Source organism: Oppia nitens, unplaced genomic scaffold, assembly GCF_028296485.1.
Source record: "Oppia nitens isolate AA-2021 unplaced genomic scaffold, nextdenovo-longstitch-racon4-pilon3 scaffold3_pilon_pilon_pilon, whole genome shotgun sequence".
NCBI lineage: Eukaryota > Metazoa > Arthropoda > Arachnida > Sarcoptiformes > Oppiidae > Oppia > Oppia nitens.
The window spans coordinates 6,360,509-6,383,998 of record NW_026533221.1 but is presented as its reverse complement, the minus strand read 5'-3'; the positions used below and the strand labels follow the sequence as shown (position 1 = coordinate 6,383,998).

General features: G+C 23.3%; 1 protein-coding gene across 1 annotated transcript; it reads left to right on the top strand.

Annotated features, from left to right (window-relative positions):
• The first annotated feature begins 4,653 nt into the window (after nt 1–4,653).
• LOC128958772 (diacylglycerol kinase zeta-like) lies at nt 4,654–23,261 on the top strand. The gene is made up of 14 exons (XM_054304696.1): nt 4,654–5,886; nt 15,375–15,453; nt 15,519–15,602; nt 16,661–16,795; nt 17,319–17,420; nt 17,487–17,639; nt 17,882–18,828; nt 19,703–19,808; nt 20,913–21,106; nt 21,211–21,305; nt 21,544–21,711; nt 21,793–22,173; nt 22,469–22,738; nt 22,991–23,261. The coding sequence occupies exons 1-14, from the start codon at nt 4,757–4,759 to the stop codon at nt 23,038–23,040; spliced, it is 3,894 nt and encodes a 1,297-aa protein (XP_054160671.1). The 5' UTR covers nt 4,654–4,756; the 3' UTR covers nt 23,041–23,261.
• The last annotated feature ends 229 nt before the right edge of the window (nt 23,262–23,490 follow it).

Below are 23,490 nucleotides of genomic sequence, written 5' to 3'. Positions count from 1 at the left end.
AATGATATAAATAAAACTGAAACTGATTAATGTTTTAAAAAGTTTTTAATTTAATTGATAATTATTCAAAAGTTTTAATTTAAATATTTAATATTAATTATTATATCATTATTATATCATTATAAATTATTATTAACAATTTAATTAATTTTTGTTTGCAGTGTTTATAAAATAGTTTTATGAATTTCTATTAGAAAACTCATTTCCTTATTGGATCTTAAAAATAGAAATGTAATAAAATTATTTATTTGAAGTATTATTTCTTGAAATATTAATTAAAATAAATAGCAATGTTTTAAAATAAAAAGCAATTATTGTGTGTAGAATATGTTTAATGTTATAATAAATATTTTGTAAATCAAATAAACAAACCATATTTAATAGTGTTTGATATAAGACATACTGAATATATTGAACATAACATAACTTATTACATAAATTCACTCTCTATGGAAATATACATGAATTTACGTGAATCTATAAATAGTATCCTATTTTGAAGATTGTTTAGACAAATACAATACTGTATATATATATTTAGGTCATTTTTATATCTCAGTGCGTGTTTATACTGTAAATATTGTACTATTTATATGATATTTTACTAATAATAGTAATAACGACACAAAATGTTTTAATTATATAAAATATTGACTTTTGTCTTAAAAAAAATATCTTGAAATTTGTTTAAATAGCTAAATATTTTTATATTATAAATTGTAATTTTTAATAATTTATACAAGTTTTTGTTATTATTTATGTTTAAATTGTGTTTTATATAATATAAAATGCTGGTTTTATTTGTTTTTTCAAAATTATTATTTGTAAAAATATATAATTAAAATTTAATTCAAGAATATGCAATTAAAATAAATAAAAGAGTATCTAAATATAAAATTAAAACTAAAATAATATTTTTAAATTTATTAAAAATAGACAATATTATGTAAAAATACAAAAAAATCTCTATTCTTTTATTTTTTATATTTTCAATTTAATATTTGAAAACCTTATTATTATATTATGAAATAATAAAACAATAAAATTTTTATATCCTTGTAAATTATAAGACAGAAATTATATATTTTAATTATATAAATACAGTATTTATTAACAAACTTCAATAAATAACTTTTTAATAATATACAGTATTTATAGTTTTAATAAATTATTTTTATTATAAAAAATAATATATTTTAATATTTATTTAGATATTTTCAACTACTTTTGATAATTAATACTAACATTTTAGTTTGGCATATACTATATTTTAAAGTTACATTTTTCTAGTTTGTTAGTTTATTTATTTACTGTAAAAATTAATTAATAAAATTAATAAATATTATATTTAAATTTAAAAATAGTAGCTGTCATTTATTTAGTTATTGGCATTTTAAGCATATGATTATTAATATTAATAGATATAACATTAATATACAATTAGTTATTGAAATTTATTACAATTTGTATTATCAGCAAAACTGCATAGTTTTAAGTGTATTACAATAAAGCTATATTATGGGCGCAAACTGTACGTACTGTAACTCAATGACTGCTTAAAACATTTGACTATATTTACACTGAGTATAGATTTCAATGCAATTTATTATTACTTTATATATACAGTAAATTTAGTGAGAATAGAGTTTTAATTTAATTAATTGATAAAATAAATCACAACTGAGTGCTCACCAGTACTGCCCTTAGTATATAACAATCAATACAATCAAAACCATTTCATTATAAATAATGAATAATATATGAAATATTTCTATTGTTATAATAGGTATTAATACTAAACATATTGTTATTGTTTTCCTTGTCTACAAATGCCGTGACTTAGAAATATAATATAACTCTAGATATGAGTTGTTTGAATCACTATAATATATAAATGTAAAATTTTGTGAAAATTTTTATTTTATTGATTTTTACGTAACAATTTAAATGTAATTCAGAATTTGAAAACATAAAAAATATGAAAAACTACTTAAATGTTTTTAATGGCTTATATATGCAATTATTGGCACATTTTATTCTTTTATAAATTACACTTTAATTTCGTAAATTATTATACCTGAGCTCATACAGTATCACTTTTTATAGCGGGTATATCACTAAAGCACTAAATTTCATTTATTATAACTGTGCCACACCTATATCTTGTAGTCAATTGACTATATATAAACATATTGTTCATCACACGTACATTAGCTATATTTCAATAATAGTATAAATATTTGAATTATTTAGTTTGTATGTATGTGTATGAATGTTTGTGTGTGTGTGTGTTTGTGTGTGTGTTTGTGTGTGTGTTTGTGTGTGTATGTGTGTGTGTGTGTGAAAGAGAGAAAGTAAAGATAAGTAGTCTGAGTATAATTTAAATGAAATAAGAGGACTGGTATGAAATAAATACAATACTACAATAGTAATGTGAACACATGTGTAAATGAATATACGGCAAGAGTACCGGCAGTACTGCACTACTGGTTCGGGCGATTCCGGTATAAAATTTTGAAAACAATAGTCAATATAATGGTGAGCGCATGCCTTCATGTCAGTGGATGCGCTGAATCTATTGAATAGTAATATCTTGTGATATGTGTTGCCTCTCAATGGTAAATATGTACTGAAATTGTTGGTACACCAGTTGTGTTGCTATTATATATAATATATATTATTTGTATATATTCTGTATATACCGTTATATATCGGCAAACAGTTTTGACGCGCATAGTCTGTCAGAGACATTGTGTAGAAGATCCACAGATCCACTCGTTTTTTATTTTTTATTTTACTTTTAGATGTAATGGGAGAGAGAGAGACGAGTCTCAAGTCGATTGTCGAGTGATTACATTCATTGCATTTCATTTCAAACTAATAATAATGATTATGTGATATAAATATAATAAAAGTGTTTCTCATATCTGTATTTTCACTGATTTTCAATTTGAAAGATTATGTCAAAACTTTCATATATTTCCTTCTTATTATTATTTGAATAACAATACAAAAGTTGTATATATTTTTTTCTAACTTTCAATAGCTATTAAAGTTTTATTTAAACATAATGTGTGTTTAACATAAATTTATAAGTTATTTCTTATATTAATAAATACAAATTTTAAATATTTATTATTTGACACATTTTCTGAACAGAAATATTTCATTTATGATTTAGTGGCTTATATTTAAATTAATATCACAACATAACTCATTGAAAATTCAAAAGTATTATTTATTTTCGACGTCTATTGAAAAGATAACTTCACTAAATATTGTATTTCAATTGTATAAATTATTATTAATAAATGATAATTGCAATTGAATTAAATTGAAAATAATAAAAAATTTATGTTTTTATGAAATTATTATTAGTATTATAATAATAATGTCAGTCAGTGTATGGTTGGGAGACAACATTTGCGTCAACTGAAAACATATTTGTGTGTTAAGTATCGGTGATAACAGTTATAGAGAAAGAGAGAGAGAGAGTGTGTGTACAGAATTGGCTACAACTCAGCTGTTTATGTGTCACTCAATACACTTCCCCATAGTTTTGAATATTTCTATTGAATTCATTGTTAACTAAATATAAACATTTAAAAAGTTCCGGTTTTAACATTCCTTTAAATCATTCAATGATATCAATAAGTTTTTTACAACTATTTTTTCAAACAATCAACTGCTTTATCAAATAAAAATGTTAAATTAACATAAAACTATATTAATATAATTAACACACATACTATTATAGTTGTATATTAATGCAAACTCAACTTATAAGTTCATGTATTTCAAGCAATAAATTTTTACTATATATTATTATAAATACTATTGATTTTTTTGTTATTACTTTATGTTAATATTGTGAATGTATGATACAGTAATAATAACGGAAAATTAGTGAGACATTTGTTTTAAAAAATAATATAATGAAATAATATTTTTGACTCAATTCATGACAACTAATTTAATGTTTGCTTCATGTATATCACTATTAAGATCAGTTATATTTTTAAATTTAAATAAGTATTTGTCATATCATATAATCTCACTTTTAAATAGCATAAAACAAATTGTTTGAAATTTGTAAGTGTATTTTCATTAATAATTATCAATATATTTATAGTGTAAACCCTTAAGTTGTATCAAAACATATAATAAATTATTATATAATGCATTTGGAGGGGTATTGAGACATCAAACTGTGCTCTCAGTGCTCTCTTAATTGCTTTAAGCTCTCTCTCTCTCTCTCTCTCTCTCTCTCTCTCTCTCTCTCTCTCTCTCCCTTTCTCACTATCTGTTGAAATCTACAATTCATTATACAGTGTATATTACATCTATTAATCAATAAGTTTGTTGTCAAGTTTTGTGTGTATTTTGAATCAATTGAATGTCTGATAACTCTAACTCATTGCTTATTGAGTGAACACTTGAAGAGTTGATATCAACTGAAATGTTAATGTATTGACATCTATAACAACAAATCAATATATGGTTTGCCAACAAAGCCCTCTCTATCTGTCAATTGGCTTCACTTACAAACAGTTTGCTAATACTTTATCATATGATACAGTAAATCAACTGTTAAACTATTATTGTACATAATATAATAGATATGAATATCAAGTTTATAGTTAGTAACAAATTAAATACGAATCTTAAACTTAAGTGATTCAAAATAATATGAAATAATTGAGACCCAGAGTTATCAGACAACTGTTTCAATATTTTTCAAAATATTTCAAAAGCTATGCATAGACTCCGTGAAACTTTCCGGAGAAGACAGCCTACTCTCGAACAACAGGCACAACATCACCACCAACTGGTCATTGAAAGACAACAACAACATCAACAACAAACACTCTATAATGAGTACAATCAACGACAAAATGATACTCAAGAGCTCAATCAGACACCACAACACCATCGACAGCAACAACAACTTCAACATACGATTGTACTTAAATTAAGAGATGTAAAGAATCCAAACGAATCGGTAGATAACGAGGATGAGCTGTCGATACAACAAATCACATTAAATGTGCCTCAAGTGGGACAACACAGCAAACAAATGAGAAGTGTTTCTTTCGATGAGATCCGACTCAAGGAGTCTGTAAACAGTTCAGACATTGACACCGACAGCAATAAGTTGAATGTTCCCGAGTCTGGCACACGAAGTGTTAGGTCACGATCTTTTGATTCGGCCACTGCTCGTACCATAAATGATAGTTTACCATCAAGTCATACACTAGATGTTCCCAAATGGAAATTATTAATTAGAAGATCATCTTCTGGTTCATCAAGTGGTGGTTCAGGTGCGGGCTCTTCATCTCCTTTTACGGGTTTTAAGGACTGTCATCATTGCTCTCTTATGGAAGAATATTTAAAAGCTATATCATCTCCTCCTCCATCCAAATCCGGTTCAATTAGCTCTGAGGGTTCATCTGTTTATGGCGATGATAGTGAAGATATATCGGATACCGATAGAAACGGTTTGACGTCTTGTCAGAACACGAGTTATGATTTGGATGAGTTAGGAGAGTGTGAAACCATTGAACCATTAGAAGGATTACCTATTGTTACGTTATGTCCGCCGCCAGACATAACAGAAATTCATATTCACGAAGAAGAGGAAGACACTGGAAGTGGCATAACTGTAGTGTCATTAGAGGTACCCGTATTGACCGGTTCTCGAGAGCATAGATCTGCTTCTGTAGACTCGCCATATCTGCTACAAGTGCCCAAAAGGAATGACATAGAAGTTCTTGAAACTGGACCTAAAGCCCATCGATCGCGTTCAGTGGACATAGTATTGCCGACAAACCCGGGCGGACCTTATCTTATAATACCACCTCACAGACACTCTCCCATCACTACTAAGTAAGATTTCTCTTACTATTTCACATAGAGTTAGGGATAACTTATTATATGACTTATATACAGTATATACCGGTAAATATATATATATATATATATTATAATTGTTATTTTTATACATTTTTAATACCAAACTATTAGTTTATTAATGAGAATTGACTGTTTTGTTTGATCTTTTTCTAACATTACATTGAATTGTAAGTCAGAAATCTTTTTTAATACACTCACACTATTTATTTTTATACAGTATATATAGTAATCTCTATAAATCCAATAAATGAGACCATTTGTGCCATTATTAGCGTGTTTTGCATTTAAAGTGAGAGTTAGCTCTAAACATAAATTTAAGACAAACTCTTGTAAAACGTCTAAGTCTTGATCCGGAACTCTTAAACTAACACTACTTCTCGTTATAATTCTCGTCAAATAATTTTTAACTAACCCTTAACTGAAAAATAAGTCAAAACATTACACATATAAACATATAAATAGTATAAATATAATATAATTCACTGATTATATTAAGAGTTAATTGAATTGTCAAAACCGGTAAATATAGTAAGTCTTGTGTTTCACTATTTTTAAAAAGTCTTTGACTCTACTTTTAAAACGCAGTGTATGTTATGTTGTCTAATGGATTTGATTTTCAATGTTTTTTATACAGATTTTGCTATTAAGTGACGTTTTTATTTTCACAAATACTTCAACTTTTCATACTTTGTAGTACTCAATACTATATGTCATATAATAAGTTTATGCATTGCTTCGAGTTTTTTTAGTTTAAGAAAATATCGATTTTATGTAATCTTTTCAATGTTGATAATATCATTGGTTTAAATAGTTATGAGAGCAGAATCTACAGTATATAATATATATATATAAGACATTACTTGAAATTCTCTATTATATCAACTATACCTTTGCCTTTATATGTCAAATAATAATTTATAATACATGTAAATTGTAATTATTATTAATGCTTATGATAAATATATTCAGCTAAAATAAAATGTTAGATATTTTGATGTTTTTTTTTATAAATTTCATAATTTTTAGGATCTATTTTACCTAAATATTTCATTTAAAATTATTTAATTGAACTGAACGATTTTTTTTTTGTTTTTTTGAAGTTAAAATTTATTTTTATGTATCATTTTGCAATAAGATTTGCAAACTATGTTTGTAATGTATTTATTCTGAATGAACTGTACCACACATTTTTGATTTATCAGTGTATTATATAAATAATATTTAATTTATATAAAAAACAAATTTATTTGTTGAAAGTGTTTATACCTAGTATCAAAATAGATATAAGTAAAACAACATAAAAATAACATATACATTATTTATTTCATTTGGTCAAATGTAGTTATATTGAATAATATACTATAACAGCAAACTTTATTACAGTAGATACCAGGGTTGGAAAAATACAAGGTTTTCAATTTCAACTTTGTAAAATACATTAAAATACAATGTATTGGATATATTTTACAATATAGAAAAATTACATTAACAATGATAAAATATTTATTTTTTTTATTAAAATTATTATTATTAAATAATTTCAATATCGTTATTAAAATCGTTGTTTTCTAAAACTATTAAAAATTAATATTAATTATTTTATTAATATATTTCAATACCAGAATTAAATTGAATAGCTAATTTCAATTTTTTTCAAAATAAAAAAATAATTATTATTACAAAACATGTGTTTGTTTGTGAATTTTAGTATTTTTGTTACTTGGTGGCGCTAAAATTTTTTTGTAAGCCAAAATTGTCATGTAATTTACATTGTATTATACTGTATAATACGCTTTGTATTATACATACACTTTATCTCTGCCAACACTGGTAGATACAGTATATACAGTATATAGTACAGTATATACAATGCATTGGTATTATGTAATTTTCAAATATACTCATAATTTATTTTAATGCATTGATAATATTATGGTTGTCTAATAAAGTTTGTCTGTTATAGTATATTATAATATTTAGTTATCTACACAACTGAAGAAATATGTTTATAATATTTCAATTAATTTTCAATTAATATTTCCCAACAGAAGTTGCGATAAATTGTTTTATTTAACAAAATTTATGATTAAAATAAAAACACTTTTAATTATATATAAAATAATATTTTAATTATTATATACTGTATAGTAAACAAATTGTCATTGAAATTATTATCAATTAAAAATATATATTATAGATAATAAATACTTGTAATATTTATCGCTCTAAGTTGATAACATTTATTGCAATTGTCTAATCTATATAGAATTATAGATATATTTAAACATTAATTGTAGTTTCAAAAAACACTTAAACTTGAATTAATATAAATAAAATAATAAACTAATACAGTATAATAATGTTATAGTAATATATATAAAAGTTTAAACGATTTTGATAAAAGAAATATTTTGAAATGAATCCAAGTCTTAGTTTTATTGTATAATACTTTTTGTCTAAATTATCAATAATAGTGTCAAATGGGAAAATGGTTATTTTGATATAATTTTAATCAAATCAAATATAATATTATTGACAATTATAATAAATATAATTTTTTACTTGACTAAAATTTTGCTGATAACCACCCGAAGCGTTATTGTCTAACACATAAAAAGATCAATATTGACATTAATAATTTTCATATACATTATATACATGTATTAAGTTATTATTATAAATATTAAAATATAAATTAAATATATTTTTATTTACTTAATTTAAATATCATATAAAGTTTATAATTCAAACCAAACTATAATGTATTATTATAATAAATTACTATACAATAATATTAGTATTGTTATATGTCTGTAGTTATTAACAGTAGAGTATATTATATAATAATAGTATAGATATTGAATTGAAGTGGAAATCCCAAATTTAAATTTATTTCAATGTTCTATATTATATATATATATGTGGTTTTTATAATTTAATAAGTATAACATTAACATTATTTGATAGTATTTTTATGATATTTTTGCTGATAATTTTATACAAATATACTATATGAAAGTACAAATAATGAATTTTGATCAGTTTGAGAAAAAAATATTTATATTTATTAAATTTATGGCTATATTTTATTATAATGTAATTTTATATTGATATTGTACTAATAGATAAAACAAAATGTATTTTTTGGCAAACAATAGATAAATTAAGAATAGTTTGCATTTAAATAGTTTCTTGTTTTAAGAAATAACAAAACATTCATTCATTTAATACATTTTCAAAACATGTAAAGAATTATGTTATTTGTGTTGAAAATTTGATTTAAATCTTTTATTTTTATTATAGATTTTATTCCTAAAGTTATAAATATTTTTTTTAACATAACTTGTATAGTGTATTTGAAAAAATAATTGAATGCTACTATCGTATGGTTAGTTATTGGCAAACATTTTTAGGAATATTGAATTTCACATTTAACTGTCATTTATAAGACATCGATATCTTATTTAAATTTTATACACTTTTGTAAACACAGAATATTCTAAAGACAGTTCTATTATATAAAAATACAATTCTGAATAAATTTATAAAAATACAAAACATTCATATTATACTAGTTATTTGAAATACATTTAATATAATAAATGATAATAAGTGTAAAAATTGAATATTTTCTATATATAATTTAGATATACTGTATTTTACATGACATAAAACAAATAATTTACAAATTTGACTAATATATGGTATTCATTATTTAGTTTTACATATAAAAAACAAAATTTACTGAATAGGTTAAATTTATTATCTGGTTTAAATATGTTGTATAATAGTTAATATATAATACAAAATAACCATGAGTAAATGAGTATAACATTTATTTATTATAGTATTTACAGTATATGAAATTTTATCAACTATTCATATTTTGTGTTTTAATTAACAAAAATATAAGTACTAAATAAATTTATTCATATATAGTATATATTTATATTTTAAATGAGATAATTAAAAAATTGACATATAGTTTAAATATAGTAAATCAAAATAGTTTGTTAAATTGGTATCTATTTAATTAGAAAAAGAGAATTCAACTAAATTTTGGTCTTTTATTTATATAATTATTTAAAATATTTGAAAAACATTAATATTACCATAGAGTTCAACACATATATTTAACACAACACTTATACCGATACTGAACTACTGTATAGTACTGTATATAATCAAATGTTTTGTTATCGTATTATTCAGTTATTATATTTCATTGTTTTTTTTGCTATAATAAAATAATCGTTTGTTTTAACCAATGTTTTGTTTTATTTACGCAACTGTCTGGCAATAACTGGCCGACAAATATATTAACCGGCAATAACTGGCCGACAAATATATTAACCTTATTTTACTAATGGATATCTATATATAGTATTATAAATTTTCATATTGTTAGTTATTATTAATTGTATTTTTAAGATTAAAATGTTTAAATAAATAAAAGATCTAATTTACTGATTATTTAATTTATGCGAAAATTTTATAAACACTATTTTTTCTATTATTATTATTATTAATCTTATACAAAATGTTAATTAATTTATAAGCTGTTAATTAAAACTATTTTTTAAATGCTCTCAACTATTATAACTCAAATAATTATATAAGTTAAATTTATTACTTCATTATATAAAATCTACAATACAACAATATACAATATAATAACAATAATAAATAACAGCAGATAATTTAAATTTTTTATTAGTTTAAAAAAAATAATTTTTGACTTATATATAATACAATATATAAGATTACTTACAGAATATAGTGTATTGTAATTTAAATACCAAATGTCAACTGAATTTAAATGGAATTATTTAAAACATAAATAACATTAAACACAAACAAAGTGACACTTATTTAGTAATAAATTACTGAATTTTAGTCTAAATTACTTTTATTCAACAAATATTACACATATATTTGTAAATACAGAATATAATAATAGTAATAATATAATAATATTATTATTATTATTATAATTGATTTCTCACAGAAAGTCTGCCACATATTAATTAACAACTTTATTTACGATTCATTTTAGATCAGATTTCAATGTTTTATTTAAAATATGTTATATATATTTAAATTCAAAACCAATGTAGCGTAAATAATAAATGTAATTTTTGTATTTTTTATAAATAAATTTAGTATTATTAATATAATTACTATTTAAGTATTGTTACAAATTTGACAAATAATTATAAGTTAATAATGAAATATTAATTTGTAACCACTATTTGCGTCACAATTATGCAATAAGTCACACAAATTAGTAATTTCATAAACAGTATATTTAAAATAATAATTTAGATAATCAATAATTATAATATTTTACTTTATTAAACATGTCAAAATTTTAAGTTTTGTACATACAGTATATATATATAATAAATTAAAAAATATTATTAAAGTACTCTAATATAAAATATAACAAAAATCAATATCAATTAAATTACAGCACTTTATTCTATACAATATTCTATTACTAAAATTTCCATTTGTATACAATTTTCCCAACAAAACAATAACTTCATTTTTTTAGTTTCTGTTGATTTTATTTGGCTATTTTGTTTGTCTAAGCAATAGATAGGCTACAAATGTGATTCATATATAATATGATTTTATATATATATAGTATATATTGATCTCTAACCTAAAAGATAAATGCAATTTTATTCTAAGTTTATAATATATCATACATTATAGCAAGAAAAAGATTTTTACACATTTTTGTGATCAAACAAAACAATAATAATATTAAGAAATAAAATAGAAATAAAAAGACAAAAACAGATGTTAGCAAACGCTAAATGATTTCTATTATAGATTTTTAATGTTATATAATTTGATTCAAAATCTGATTAATTTTATTAATTGAGTTTTAATAGATTGCGTATAAATATAATGATAATAATTTTTAAATATACACATATATTATATAACAAAATACTATTTACAAATAGTTATAAATTTGAATATTTTATTTTTAGACAAAATTATCTATAATACTTTATTCAATTTAATCTAATATAATTTTACAATAAACTACTGTATATTTTATAAAATGAAAATTTGCAATTCAAACCATAAAACTTCTTTTTTAAGTTTTATTGATTGATTTATTCATTCAAAGAAACCTTTTTGGTTTACTATAAAAAATCTATGAAATGATATATAAATATAAATAATTATTCACTATTAAGGACTGTATTAGTTAATCATAATTTTTCGTTTATCATGTGTGTCATATATATTTAAATGGACATAAAATAGTTTAATATTTTAAAATCAAATTATAAAAATTTACTTTATAATAATTTGTTAAATTAATATAATTTTAAATTATAAATTTGAATGCTTAGCCACAGGCAATGTCTTAAGTTTATAAGGAAATGGAGTAACAAAAGTATAAAATTTACATAAAGTCTTATATTAATGATTACTTGTATCATATTATATAAAGTACTGTATTATATGAGTCTATATTACAACTTTAAAAATTGAATTAATATAAATTATAATGTGATATACTATATAAGTATTATATATTCTGAAAGTTAAGTACAGTATTTTCAATGAATAAACATTACTGTGAAAAGTGTTTGTATAATAAAAGCTGTGAATTACAAATTACAACTCAAGTATAAATTATATCTCAATGTTGAGATCATATGAATTATGAAAATTCAATTTATAAATATTGTTTATTTTAATAAATTATTTTTCAATGTTTTTAATACCGATTAATCAACTAATTGAATAAAAAAATCAGTTAATTGAAAAATGTAAAAATAATCTGAAAATTACAAACAAATGTTGTTAAATTCATTATGATTTTTCTAATTTATTTTTGCGATAAGTAATTAAATATTTACTAATCAAAATTTGTTACATATATTTACAGTACTAAAACATGGAGGCACCTAAATGATTTTATATGTTCAATAAACAATAATATTAAATAAAATATTTTAATCTAGTTCGATTTATTATTTAGTTATACTAAAAAAAAACCTTGTTCACCAATTTGGTCACAACTTGTATAGTAATTTAAAATTATTATTTAAAATTTACTAAACCTATTTTCTATTATTTATAATTTTTCAAGTATTGAATTTTTTTAATATTGGGATATAAAATATATTTTTTAGAATTATGTGATATTATTAAAATGAATTCATATTTTATTACGTTTTTAGTATTTTACAACAAATTTTAATGTTTTTCAAATGTTAACATAAAAAATACTAATATTTAGTTGTTATTATAAATTTTACTTTAATATTGTACTTATAATGGTATAATATATACTTTATATTATACTTAACTACTGTATATATAAAATGTAATGACAAAATTGGTACAATAAATAAACGTTATGTACTCTAACTTATTATATTCACTATACTGTATATGATTACAATCCAATGCAGTAGTACTTAATAAATAGTAAACTTCTCTCTGTTTTGACTTTTTATTTTAAGTGTCATTTCATGTGTTTTCCTATCAATTGAATAGGCATTACATAAAAATATCATACGATATATTGTATGTCTTTATAAGCAACAAACAAATATTGTATTTATATTTGATTTACAAAATGTAATAAAAATTCTTCAATGTTTCCCAGCATTAAGTCATGAGTGAAATAAAATCAAAATTAAAACTTAATATAATATTATCAGAGATTTTCTTGTAAATCACATATTTTTATGGCTCGTCAACCCTTAATAAAGGAGTTTTATTATCAATAATTGAATATAACTTATGTTTATAATTACATAGTTATAGCAATAATTTATGCCTTAAAATACCCTTATCTTCATCTTATAAGTCATAACAAGTTTTCTTTATTATTTTTTTTTAATTAAACTAAAAGTAATATTATTTATATTAATGATAAAAATGTAAAATTGATAACTACTGTATCTTAAATACTATAGAAATTATTGAATATAATAATAAAATTGTTGTATTTGTTACGCTAAATGATTTTGGGAATCATATATGATATTTGGGTTATTTGTTGAAGAAAATAGAAAATATGTTCAAATTAATTATATTAACAATTTTAAGATATAATATATAATTATCAACATATGGCTAAATATATCATAATATTAATACATGTAGTTTGGTATAAGTTTTAGCAATATTATAGTCTATTTCAAAATACTGTATCAATAATTAACAACAAACTAACTGATAGGTAATGTATGGGTAGGACAGCCTTCAACAGTGAAAACAGGCAATACTCTGAGCATTCATATGATATGCAACACAGGGAAGGGGAAAGTCCCGGTGCTATTGTAGTGTCATATTTCTATAGAGTATATGCTATACTGTATTACACTGTATTTGATGTTAATTTGATTTGTATAATAACAACACAATTTGACGGCTTATGATTAACACACAAATAACGTGAATATTAAACCAGTTTTTAAAAAAAATAAATATTATTATAGTTTGTAAAATGTATTGTCATTTGAAACATGAATATATCAATCAATATGATTGTGACAGCAATTCATCAAATTATTACTCATATTATTGATGTGACATAACATCACTAAATATATATTAATATATCAAAACTTGTTTCTATTATTTTACTATATAATTGATTTTACAATTATTTTTAATAATATTATTATAAAATAATAATACAATTGAATACAATGTTATGGCGATTCATGACTACATATAATGTAATTAATATTATTATTATTTATACTAAAAGTAGTTTATAATAACATAACTATAGTTTGTAATAATAAGTGCTTTTAGTTGAATATGATTTTGTTTTTCAATTAAAACACAAATCATAAGTTATTATTAATTTATTTGAACATATTTTTGTCAAATGTTTATTAAAAATATAGTTTTAAATTGCAATGAAATTTCAATGATTGATATGTTGTTTGGTATGTGTTGTGTCATTCAAAGCCAGTGATGATAATCAATGAAAAAACATAAATTGATATACAATTGAAATGAAATGCTAAAAGTTGTACACCTTTTGAGACATTCAATACATTTTTATAATCATTTAAAGTGTAGGATATATACAGTAAATATCAAACAAATTTGTCATATATTTTCAATGTATATAATTTTGATATCTATGTTATTAATACAGTTATTAGATTACATTTTTGTTACTAATATTAATATTGATTTAATGACAATATTTGCTAAAAAGTGTTGTCTTATACTATATGACCGCTAGTCATGTCATTAATGGTGATAATAATGTATAATAATGTGCTTTAAAGACAACATCCATATAATCATTGATTTGAAGAGTTATTTGTTTAAAAAGCGCCGAAAAAAGTTGTCTTTTATTTTTTGATTTTATTTGTTGATTAACTTTATTAACATTAAATTACTAATGAAGTGCTAATCAAATTGATTTAACGGGTGATGTGTTTTGTCTTCAACAGGAAGGCTATTCAGGGAGAGATCAAGATATCGACCGAAAGTGGAGAGACCCGCACTTTACGGAGTGCTCCCGATTGGGGCGTATGTCTGACCAAACAACATGTCTGACCACACAATGATTTATAATGTTTTATTATATGTGTTAGGAATCGGCTATTAATGCCGACCATCTTTGGGTGTCCACCAATGCCTCGGGAGATATCTGTTATGTCGGAGAAAACGAGTGTTCGGTATGTGATTGTTATACAAATCATTTCATATGAATTTTATAATTATTTTATTAGATATTTATTGTTTATCTTAAAATTGCTTATTAAAAACATATGTTATTATTGTAATTAATAATACAGTAGTTATTGTAAAACAAAATGCAAAAGATATTCAGTTTTCAAGAGTTGGTTAACTTTTTTTTAGTTATAACTAGACTTTGAATATTTCGGAGATTTCCCATATTTTTTTAATTTATAAATAGGGAATTTAATTTAAATATTAATTTGATATAAAATATGTATGATATTATAAATACAATATATATATAATTTATCGATTTTGTCACTTCCCGACTATCGACCAATTTTGACTAATTTTGATATTTTAATTCTCGAAAATTTAATGCTATAGTTATAACTTAGATAAGTAATGCATTTTTTATCGATTTATTTTCCACACAAAAACATTTACTTTATGTATTTTTTGTGATAATATATTTCCTTTGATTTGTGCAAACGATTGCATTTTATTATTAAACATCTATTTTAAATATAATATATAAACCTTAAAATGAATCACAATCTCATTTTTTATGTCACATTTTTTTCAATTGTTGGCTAAAACTAAATAATGATTTTTTTGAAATGATTTCTATAAAGATTTTTGATGAAAATTGAATTAATATTACAATTATATTCTAAATAAGAATTATCACAAAATATATTTTGCTTTTAATAATAATAATTTTAATTAAAAATTTATTAAATATATTATAGTACCACATATACAGTAGTATTAGTAAAATGCTTATACTGTACTGTATTATACATTTATAATAAAGTTTGATATAACAATTTGAGGTAATGCGCAAACATTTGATATTTTATACGGTTTGTAAATTAATAAATGAATGTATAATACAGTATGAAGTTATTGTACCGGCAATATTTTTTGGACCATTTAAATTTATATTAAATTTTTACAATAAACTATACCTATATATCATATGAGTTTATTAAATTTGCATGATAATTTTATTAAATTAGTTATAAATGATATTAATATTTATGATGTCTAGAAACAAGGTCCTCGACTATGTTGTCCGGCCTGTAAGATAACGGCCCACACCGGATGTATAAGCATTTTGATCGATAAAATGAAATTTCATTGTAAACCCACTTTCAAAGATGTCGGGGTCAGACAGTATAGAGAAGTAAGTGACTTATATTTGATTGTTATTAAATACATACCGATCTATATTTTATAATATCACTATCAAGTTATTGATGTATAAACAAACAATGACCAAAAGTTTTATATTTAAAAAATATTTAAAACAATTTTAGGTTTATTATTTTGATTATGTTATAAACTTGTAGAATTTGAACTATAATTTTTAATTAATTTTTATTTTAAAACTAGTTGATGTGTATATTAATTTAAAAAGATTATCTATAAATAAAGAAATTATTTTAGTGTAGAAATATTAGTAAAATTGTTTATTTAAATTGTTTTACTATTAATGTATTAATAAAAATGAGAGAATTGTTTATTTGGAGAAAGTTAGCAAATAATAATTTTAATGTATGTAACCATAAGTGAGTGCCAAACATATTTATTGTGTCATATATTTTAGCAATAATAATAATAAGTGCCTAAAAAGCCTTACTTATACTTGGATTATATAAAAGTAAACAAAATAATAAAATAATGTTTATAATGAATAAAATGTATAGCAAACTGTGATACATCACCATTGGGTGCATAGACGACATCAAAAGGGAAGATGCAAACAGTGCGGCAAATCGTTTCAATCAAAACTTTCATTTGGCAACAAAGTAAGCATTTTTTAAGACATATGGATTGACTAAAAATTAATAAAAATGCAAAAAATACGGTAACAGGAGATTGTGGCCATTTCTTGCTCGTGGTGTAAAACGGCGTTTCATAATAAAGAAAATTGTTTTAATATGCAAAGGATTGGCGAGAATTGTCCCCTCGGTATTAATCAAGACCTCTTAGTCCCCCCCTCTTGGATCGTCAAACTTCCCCGAAGGGTATCAAAACATTATTATCATTATTTTCATCCATTTGCTTGATTTTTCGTTAAAACTTTAATTTCCGTTCAAAACAAGATATTTGTTTATAATTTCCTATACTATTGACAAATCTTTTATATCTAAGAAAAGTTTTTATTTCTTTTTTTATTATTTGTTATTAGTTTAGAAATAACAAAAAAAAATAATAATGAAAGCATAGACTAAACCATTAAAAATGAAATGTTTTAAATTATATTTAGGGATCTTTCAAGTCATCGATAAGACGATCACCAAAAACGAAGAGAGCTTCTTCCAAGAAACGGACAAAAAAGGATGAGTCGACGCCTCCTAATGTTACCGTTGATAATAGTTTGCACCACAGTCTTCACGCACTTTATGGTACATCTGTACCGCCAAACAAAGAGATGGTTGGCCAGCACAGGAGTTTTGCCATTAAGCCAATCCCCTCATCGACATCTAAGCCATTACTAGTGTTTATAAATCCTAAAAGCGGTGGAAATCAAGGCTCAAAATTAATGCAAAAGTTTCAATGGCTTCTAAATCCTCGTCAAGTGTTTGATCTCTCACAGGGCGGTCCTAAGTTAGGCTTAGAGTTATATAAAAAGGTAAATAATTTACGGATTCTTGCCTGTGGTGGTGACGGAACAGCCGGTTGGGTGCTATCAGTGTTGGATGAAATAGCTATATACCCACCTCCACCACTTTCGGTACTACCATTAGGTACGGGTAATGATTTAGCCCGTGCTTTGGGTTGGGGCGGCAGTTATACTGATGAGCCGATCTCGAAAATACTTCAAAACATTAAAGATGGAGAAGTGATACAATTGGACCGTTGGAATCTTAAAGTTGAACGAAATACAAGTATATCTCCCACTGAACTGAACCCTAAAGAAGATGAGGGCGCCAAACATGAACTTCCACTAAATGTGGTCAACAATTACTTCTCCATTGGAGTGGACGCACACATAGCCTTATCATTTCATGAGGCACGGGAGGCACATCCCGAACGATTCAATTCTAGACTGAGAAATAAAATGTTTTACGGACAGATGGGTGGCAAAGATCTATTACAACGCAAATGGAAAGATCTCTGCAATTATATTACATTACAGTGCGATGGAGTCGACCTAACCTCTCGTCTCAAAGAACTTAAAGTGCATTCCGTCTTATTTCTCAATATTTCGAGGTTTGCATTACTTTTATATTTATCATAAATGTATAAAAAATGATTTATTACTCAATACTCTTATCTAACAAATAATGTCTACTGAGAAATACTGTATAAATAATTTATATACTGTACAGTGTATTACTGTATAGTGGACATCGCTTTTTGTTGTTGTAATACAGTGTACACTATTTTATTATATAATTGATGTACAGCACAATATCATAAAATATCATACAATTTCCATACATATTAATAATAAAATATAATATTGCAATTTAATATTAATACAACAATTTTATTATGAATATTCACATTTTCTTATAATAATGTTTAGCTTTCATACCACATACAAATACTGTATATGATTTAAAATAATTTTTTAAATACTTATTTGTCAAAAATTAATTAATAAAAACTTTGCATTATAATTTATAAAATTATTTTAAATATCTATTTTTATTAACTACACTATATTAAAGACATTTGTATAAATTATATTTTTAAATATAAAATTTTATAATAATTATTAAATTTTTAAATAAAACTTTATTTAATTTATAATATATTGATAAGAAAATTAAAAATGTATAGAAATGCAAATGAAAAGACAAAGACTTATTGTAATCTTTAACTACATTTTATTGTACTGTCATTTCTATCAATATATAATATTTACGATAATAATTATATACATTATACTCTATAATGTTTGGTAATATTTACTATATTAAACTAAAATCAATACATAAAACACATTGTATATACTATTATATTTATATATGACATACAATCTAAAATAAATAAAAATACAATAATAAATTATTTTGGTAATTTGATATCTCTTGTAAGTTATTTGACTTATAATGATTTATCTATTTTATGTTTATAGTTACGGGGGTGGGACCAGACCCTGGGGCTCTAGTTCACCATCATATGAAACTCCCCGGACTGACGATGGACTCATTGAAGTTATTGGTTTAACTACATATCAATTGGTAAGTAATTAAAGTATATTATTAAAAGTTAATACTTTGATCAACATTATTATGTAATTATATACAGTATTTAGTTTTATTATAATAATTAAGCTTACGATACATAACTCTTAAGTTATTTTTATCAATGATACTTAACTTTTTGATGAAATACTAATACAAAATTAAATTAAAGTCTAATTATGTTTTACTGTAAATACTGTATTCTACTGAATATATATAAATAATAGTAAATATTTCTTAAGACATTATAGAAATTAATTGAATTAACAACAAAAATATAATTACATAAATCAATATACAGTATATTAAAGGAATATTATTGAAGATAAATGAGAATATTTAGAAATAATCAATATTTTACAAAACAATAATTTAAGACTACGGTAAACAAAAAAAAAGTGCTGCAATTATTTATATATTTTTAGTTAAAGTGATAACAATTTACTGTAATATAATTATACATACCGTTTACTCTATTAATTTAATAAGAAAGATTTTAATAAAAGCAATCTTTTATCTAACATAATTAATATTTTATAATAAATATTATACAACTAAATTTTTAAGATATTGTTTAACATTATATTCAATGTCATGTATAATTTTATAATAGGTGAAACATTTACCAATAATGCTTAGTTATAATTATTTTTTTTTATAAAAAATATTAGAAATATATATTAAATAATAAAATTAAAATTATACAAACATTAAGCTGTTGATGATAATATGTATTTGTTATTTCACTGTAAGCTAGATGTTTAATTAAGTTAATAGGTTTTAATTAAATTGCAATAACTTATGTTTATTTCAATTGGTAATATTTTGTAGATAATGTTTTACTTGTGTAGATATTAATATTTATCACTTATTTGGTTATTTCATCATATTTACACAAAATTATTATAAGTATGATTTAAAGCATAACTTATATCATATATATAGTTAATCAATTAAGCGATTTCTACTAATAAAATATATGAGACATATATTATAAAAAAATGACGGAAATTTGATTTATTATACATGTAATGAAACCATATATGAATCGATAATCAATATTATTATTAATATTAATATGAAATGTTTGATCAATGATAGCCTCTATTGCAAGCTGGAGGACACGGCACGTGTATTGCTCAGTGTAGAAGTGCTAAAATAATAACCACACGTACTATTCCTATGCAAGTGGATGGTGAACCCTGTCGTCTCCTACCATCGATTATAACCTTACAATTGAGAAATCAAGCAAATTTGATCGCCAAACCAAACCGCCACAATCCTATCAAATATGTGTATGTGATTCAAATAAATATTTACTTATATATTAATACCACTTTAATGTAGATTTATTTCTAGTTATGTGTATATGATTTGTATTTTATTTTCATATCATTAGTCCTACACTTGAGAAGTTAACAATAAAAGTGCGAAAATTGAATTTAAATGACTACGAGACCTATCATTACAATAAAGATAAACTTAAGGAAATATGTAAGTGATTATTATGTCTTATGAATACATATTATTGCAAATATATCAGTGCTTTCCTATCGATTATTTATATTTTTATCTTTCTTAGTCTTAGTCTCTGAATATTAAATTAAGTTTATATATTATGTAATATATAGTATTCAATATAATGCCCATACAGTACAGTAAATAAGCTGAATATATAGAGTTTATTTCTCATATATATTATATTATTCTGTATTCAAATATACAATGACAGCACTTCTATTGGGAACGTTGTGTATCGATCAGAACCTGGAGTTAGTTAATGTTAGGACTAAAATCAATGAATTAATGCGAGATAAGGACTATAGTGTTATGCAGTCCGGTACTGATAATACCAGTGTCACCACAAAGTTTGTATCGCATGACTGGTGTTTCGTTGACTGTAAGTATTTGCTTGTCTTAATATATCACAACTGATTGTCACTAAATCTGATCTCATGTCTCATTCAATTGGTTCTGATAGCCTGTACAGCTGAGCGCTTCTTTCGCATAGACAGAGCTCAAGAACACTTGCATTTTGTTGTCGACATCTGTAACGATGATCTTTTCATTCTTGATCCGGAAAGTCCTCCCGAAGATAAAGACGATATTGATTTCTTTGGTACCAATCCTGAACTTATAACACATCGTCTTATAAATACACCAAATCTGTCATCTAGTGATGATAGTCTTGTAGGAAGTTCATCAACTTATGACAACCGGTTCTCAAATAAATTCACTCCTATTAGTATTCCTCAAGATTTCTCTCAAGACGAGGTCTTACATGCGGCCAAATTAGGTGACCTATCATTACTCAAACAATTACATCACAAAGGGATCAGTCTTTTGGCAATTGATAACAAAGGTATTTATAATTTATTTCAAATAAACTAAAAGAAATTTGTAATTATAGTTTCAATTAAATGCTATCACAAATGAAAGTATTAAATTACCAGTTTTTCAATTTTATTATTACCACTAACTATAAAAATGATAATATTAATAAGTTAATTAACTTCATATAATGTAAATTAGTAATCTTTTTGAATCTCAAATATTTTTTTAGTTAACATTGTAATGAATTATATTTTATTTATAAATTTATTATTTCTAATAATTTATTTAAAATCTAATTATATTATAACAAATAATAACAATAGGAAAGTCAGCACTACATCACGCCTCACATTATGGTTACGATAATATCGTGAGATTCCTATTGTCTGCCGCAACGCCAGATCTGATTGATTTGATTGAATCGGAAAGAGGACAGACAGCTCTGCATACGGCTGCTGCACACCGACAGCACACCATCTGTACAATGCTTGCCTCTTATGGCGCATCCCTTTTCATACTTGACAAACAAGGACTGACACCAAAACAATTAGCGGCCAAAGCAGGTGATGACCGTCTGGCGGCAGTTCTCGAGCGTAAGTTATGACCGATTTTACAAATTACTGATTACTTGTCATCACTTAAAATGACTTTGTTTTCTGTTTTATTGAATTTCTTTCAAATTATTTTCGATTCAATTACTTATCCTTATTTGTTGTTATATTTTAAGTACGTTTCTATGATTTTATTTGAAAAACTTAAACCAATTTTTTGAAGTGAATTTAATTTTCTCATTTATATCATGTTTTTTGTTGACTTTAAAAATTTTATTTTTATTTTAACGTCAGATTTCGAAAAATATAACAACTCTATGAAAGACAGAGAAACTCAAGTATAGGAATGTATTGATAATACTATAGGACTGGCAAATAGATAACGATGTGATAGAAACACTCGACACTCAATCGACTATTGACTATTGACTACTCGTTTTTGTGCCTCTAATACAATATATACACATTTATATTATTCATATCTAAGTCATTCATTAATCAGTCAATCATACAATCAATCAAAATAATTATTTTTTATTTACAATTTCATTATTTTATTTATTTTTTATTGTTGTTGTTGTTGTTGTTGACTGTATTAATTTGTTTTATAAAAAAAATACATGAAATTAGTAAATGTTTGCTACACTACAACACCTTTTCATCCATTTATCACATTTTTAAACAAATTTCTAACACTTTTCTAATTACAAATCACTTTGACGTGCAATTTGGTATTATTATGAGTCTCTAAAATAGCAGTGTTAATAATAGAAATAATAATAATAATTTAATAA

Excerpts from the sequence above, each read along its gene's own strand:
- LOC128958772 (XM_054304696.1), top strand. The coding sequence starts at position 4,757 with ATGCATAGACTCCGTGAAACTTTCCGGAGAAGACAGCCTACTCTCGAA. Across the intron at positions 5,887-15,374 it reads CACTCTCCCATCACTACTAA|GAAGGCTATTCAGGGAGAGA; the intron begins GTAAGATTTCTC and ends TGTCTTCAACAG. Across the intron at positions 19,809-20,912 it reads GTTTAACTACATATCAATTG|CCTCTATTGCAAGCTGGAGG; the intron begins GTAAGTAATTAA and ends GATCAATGATAG.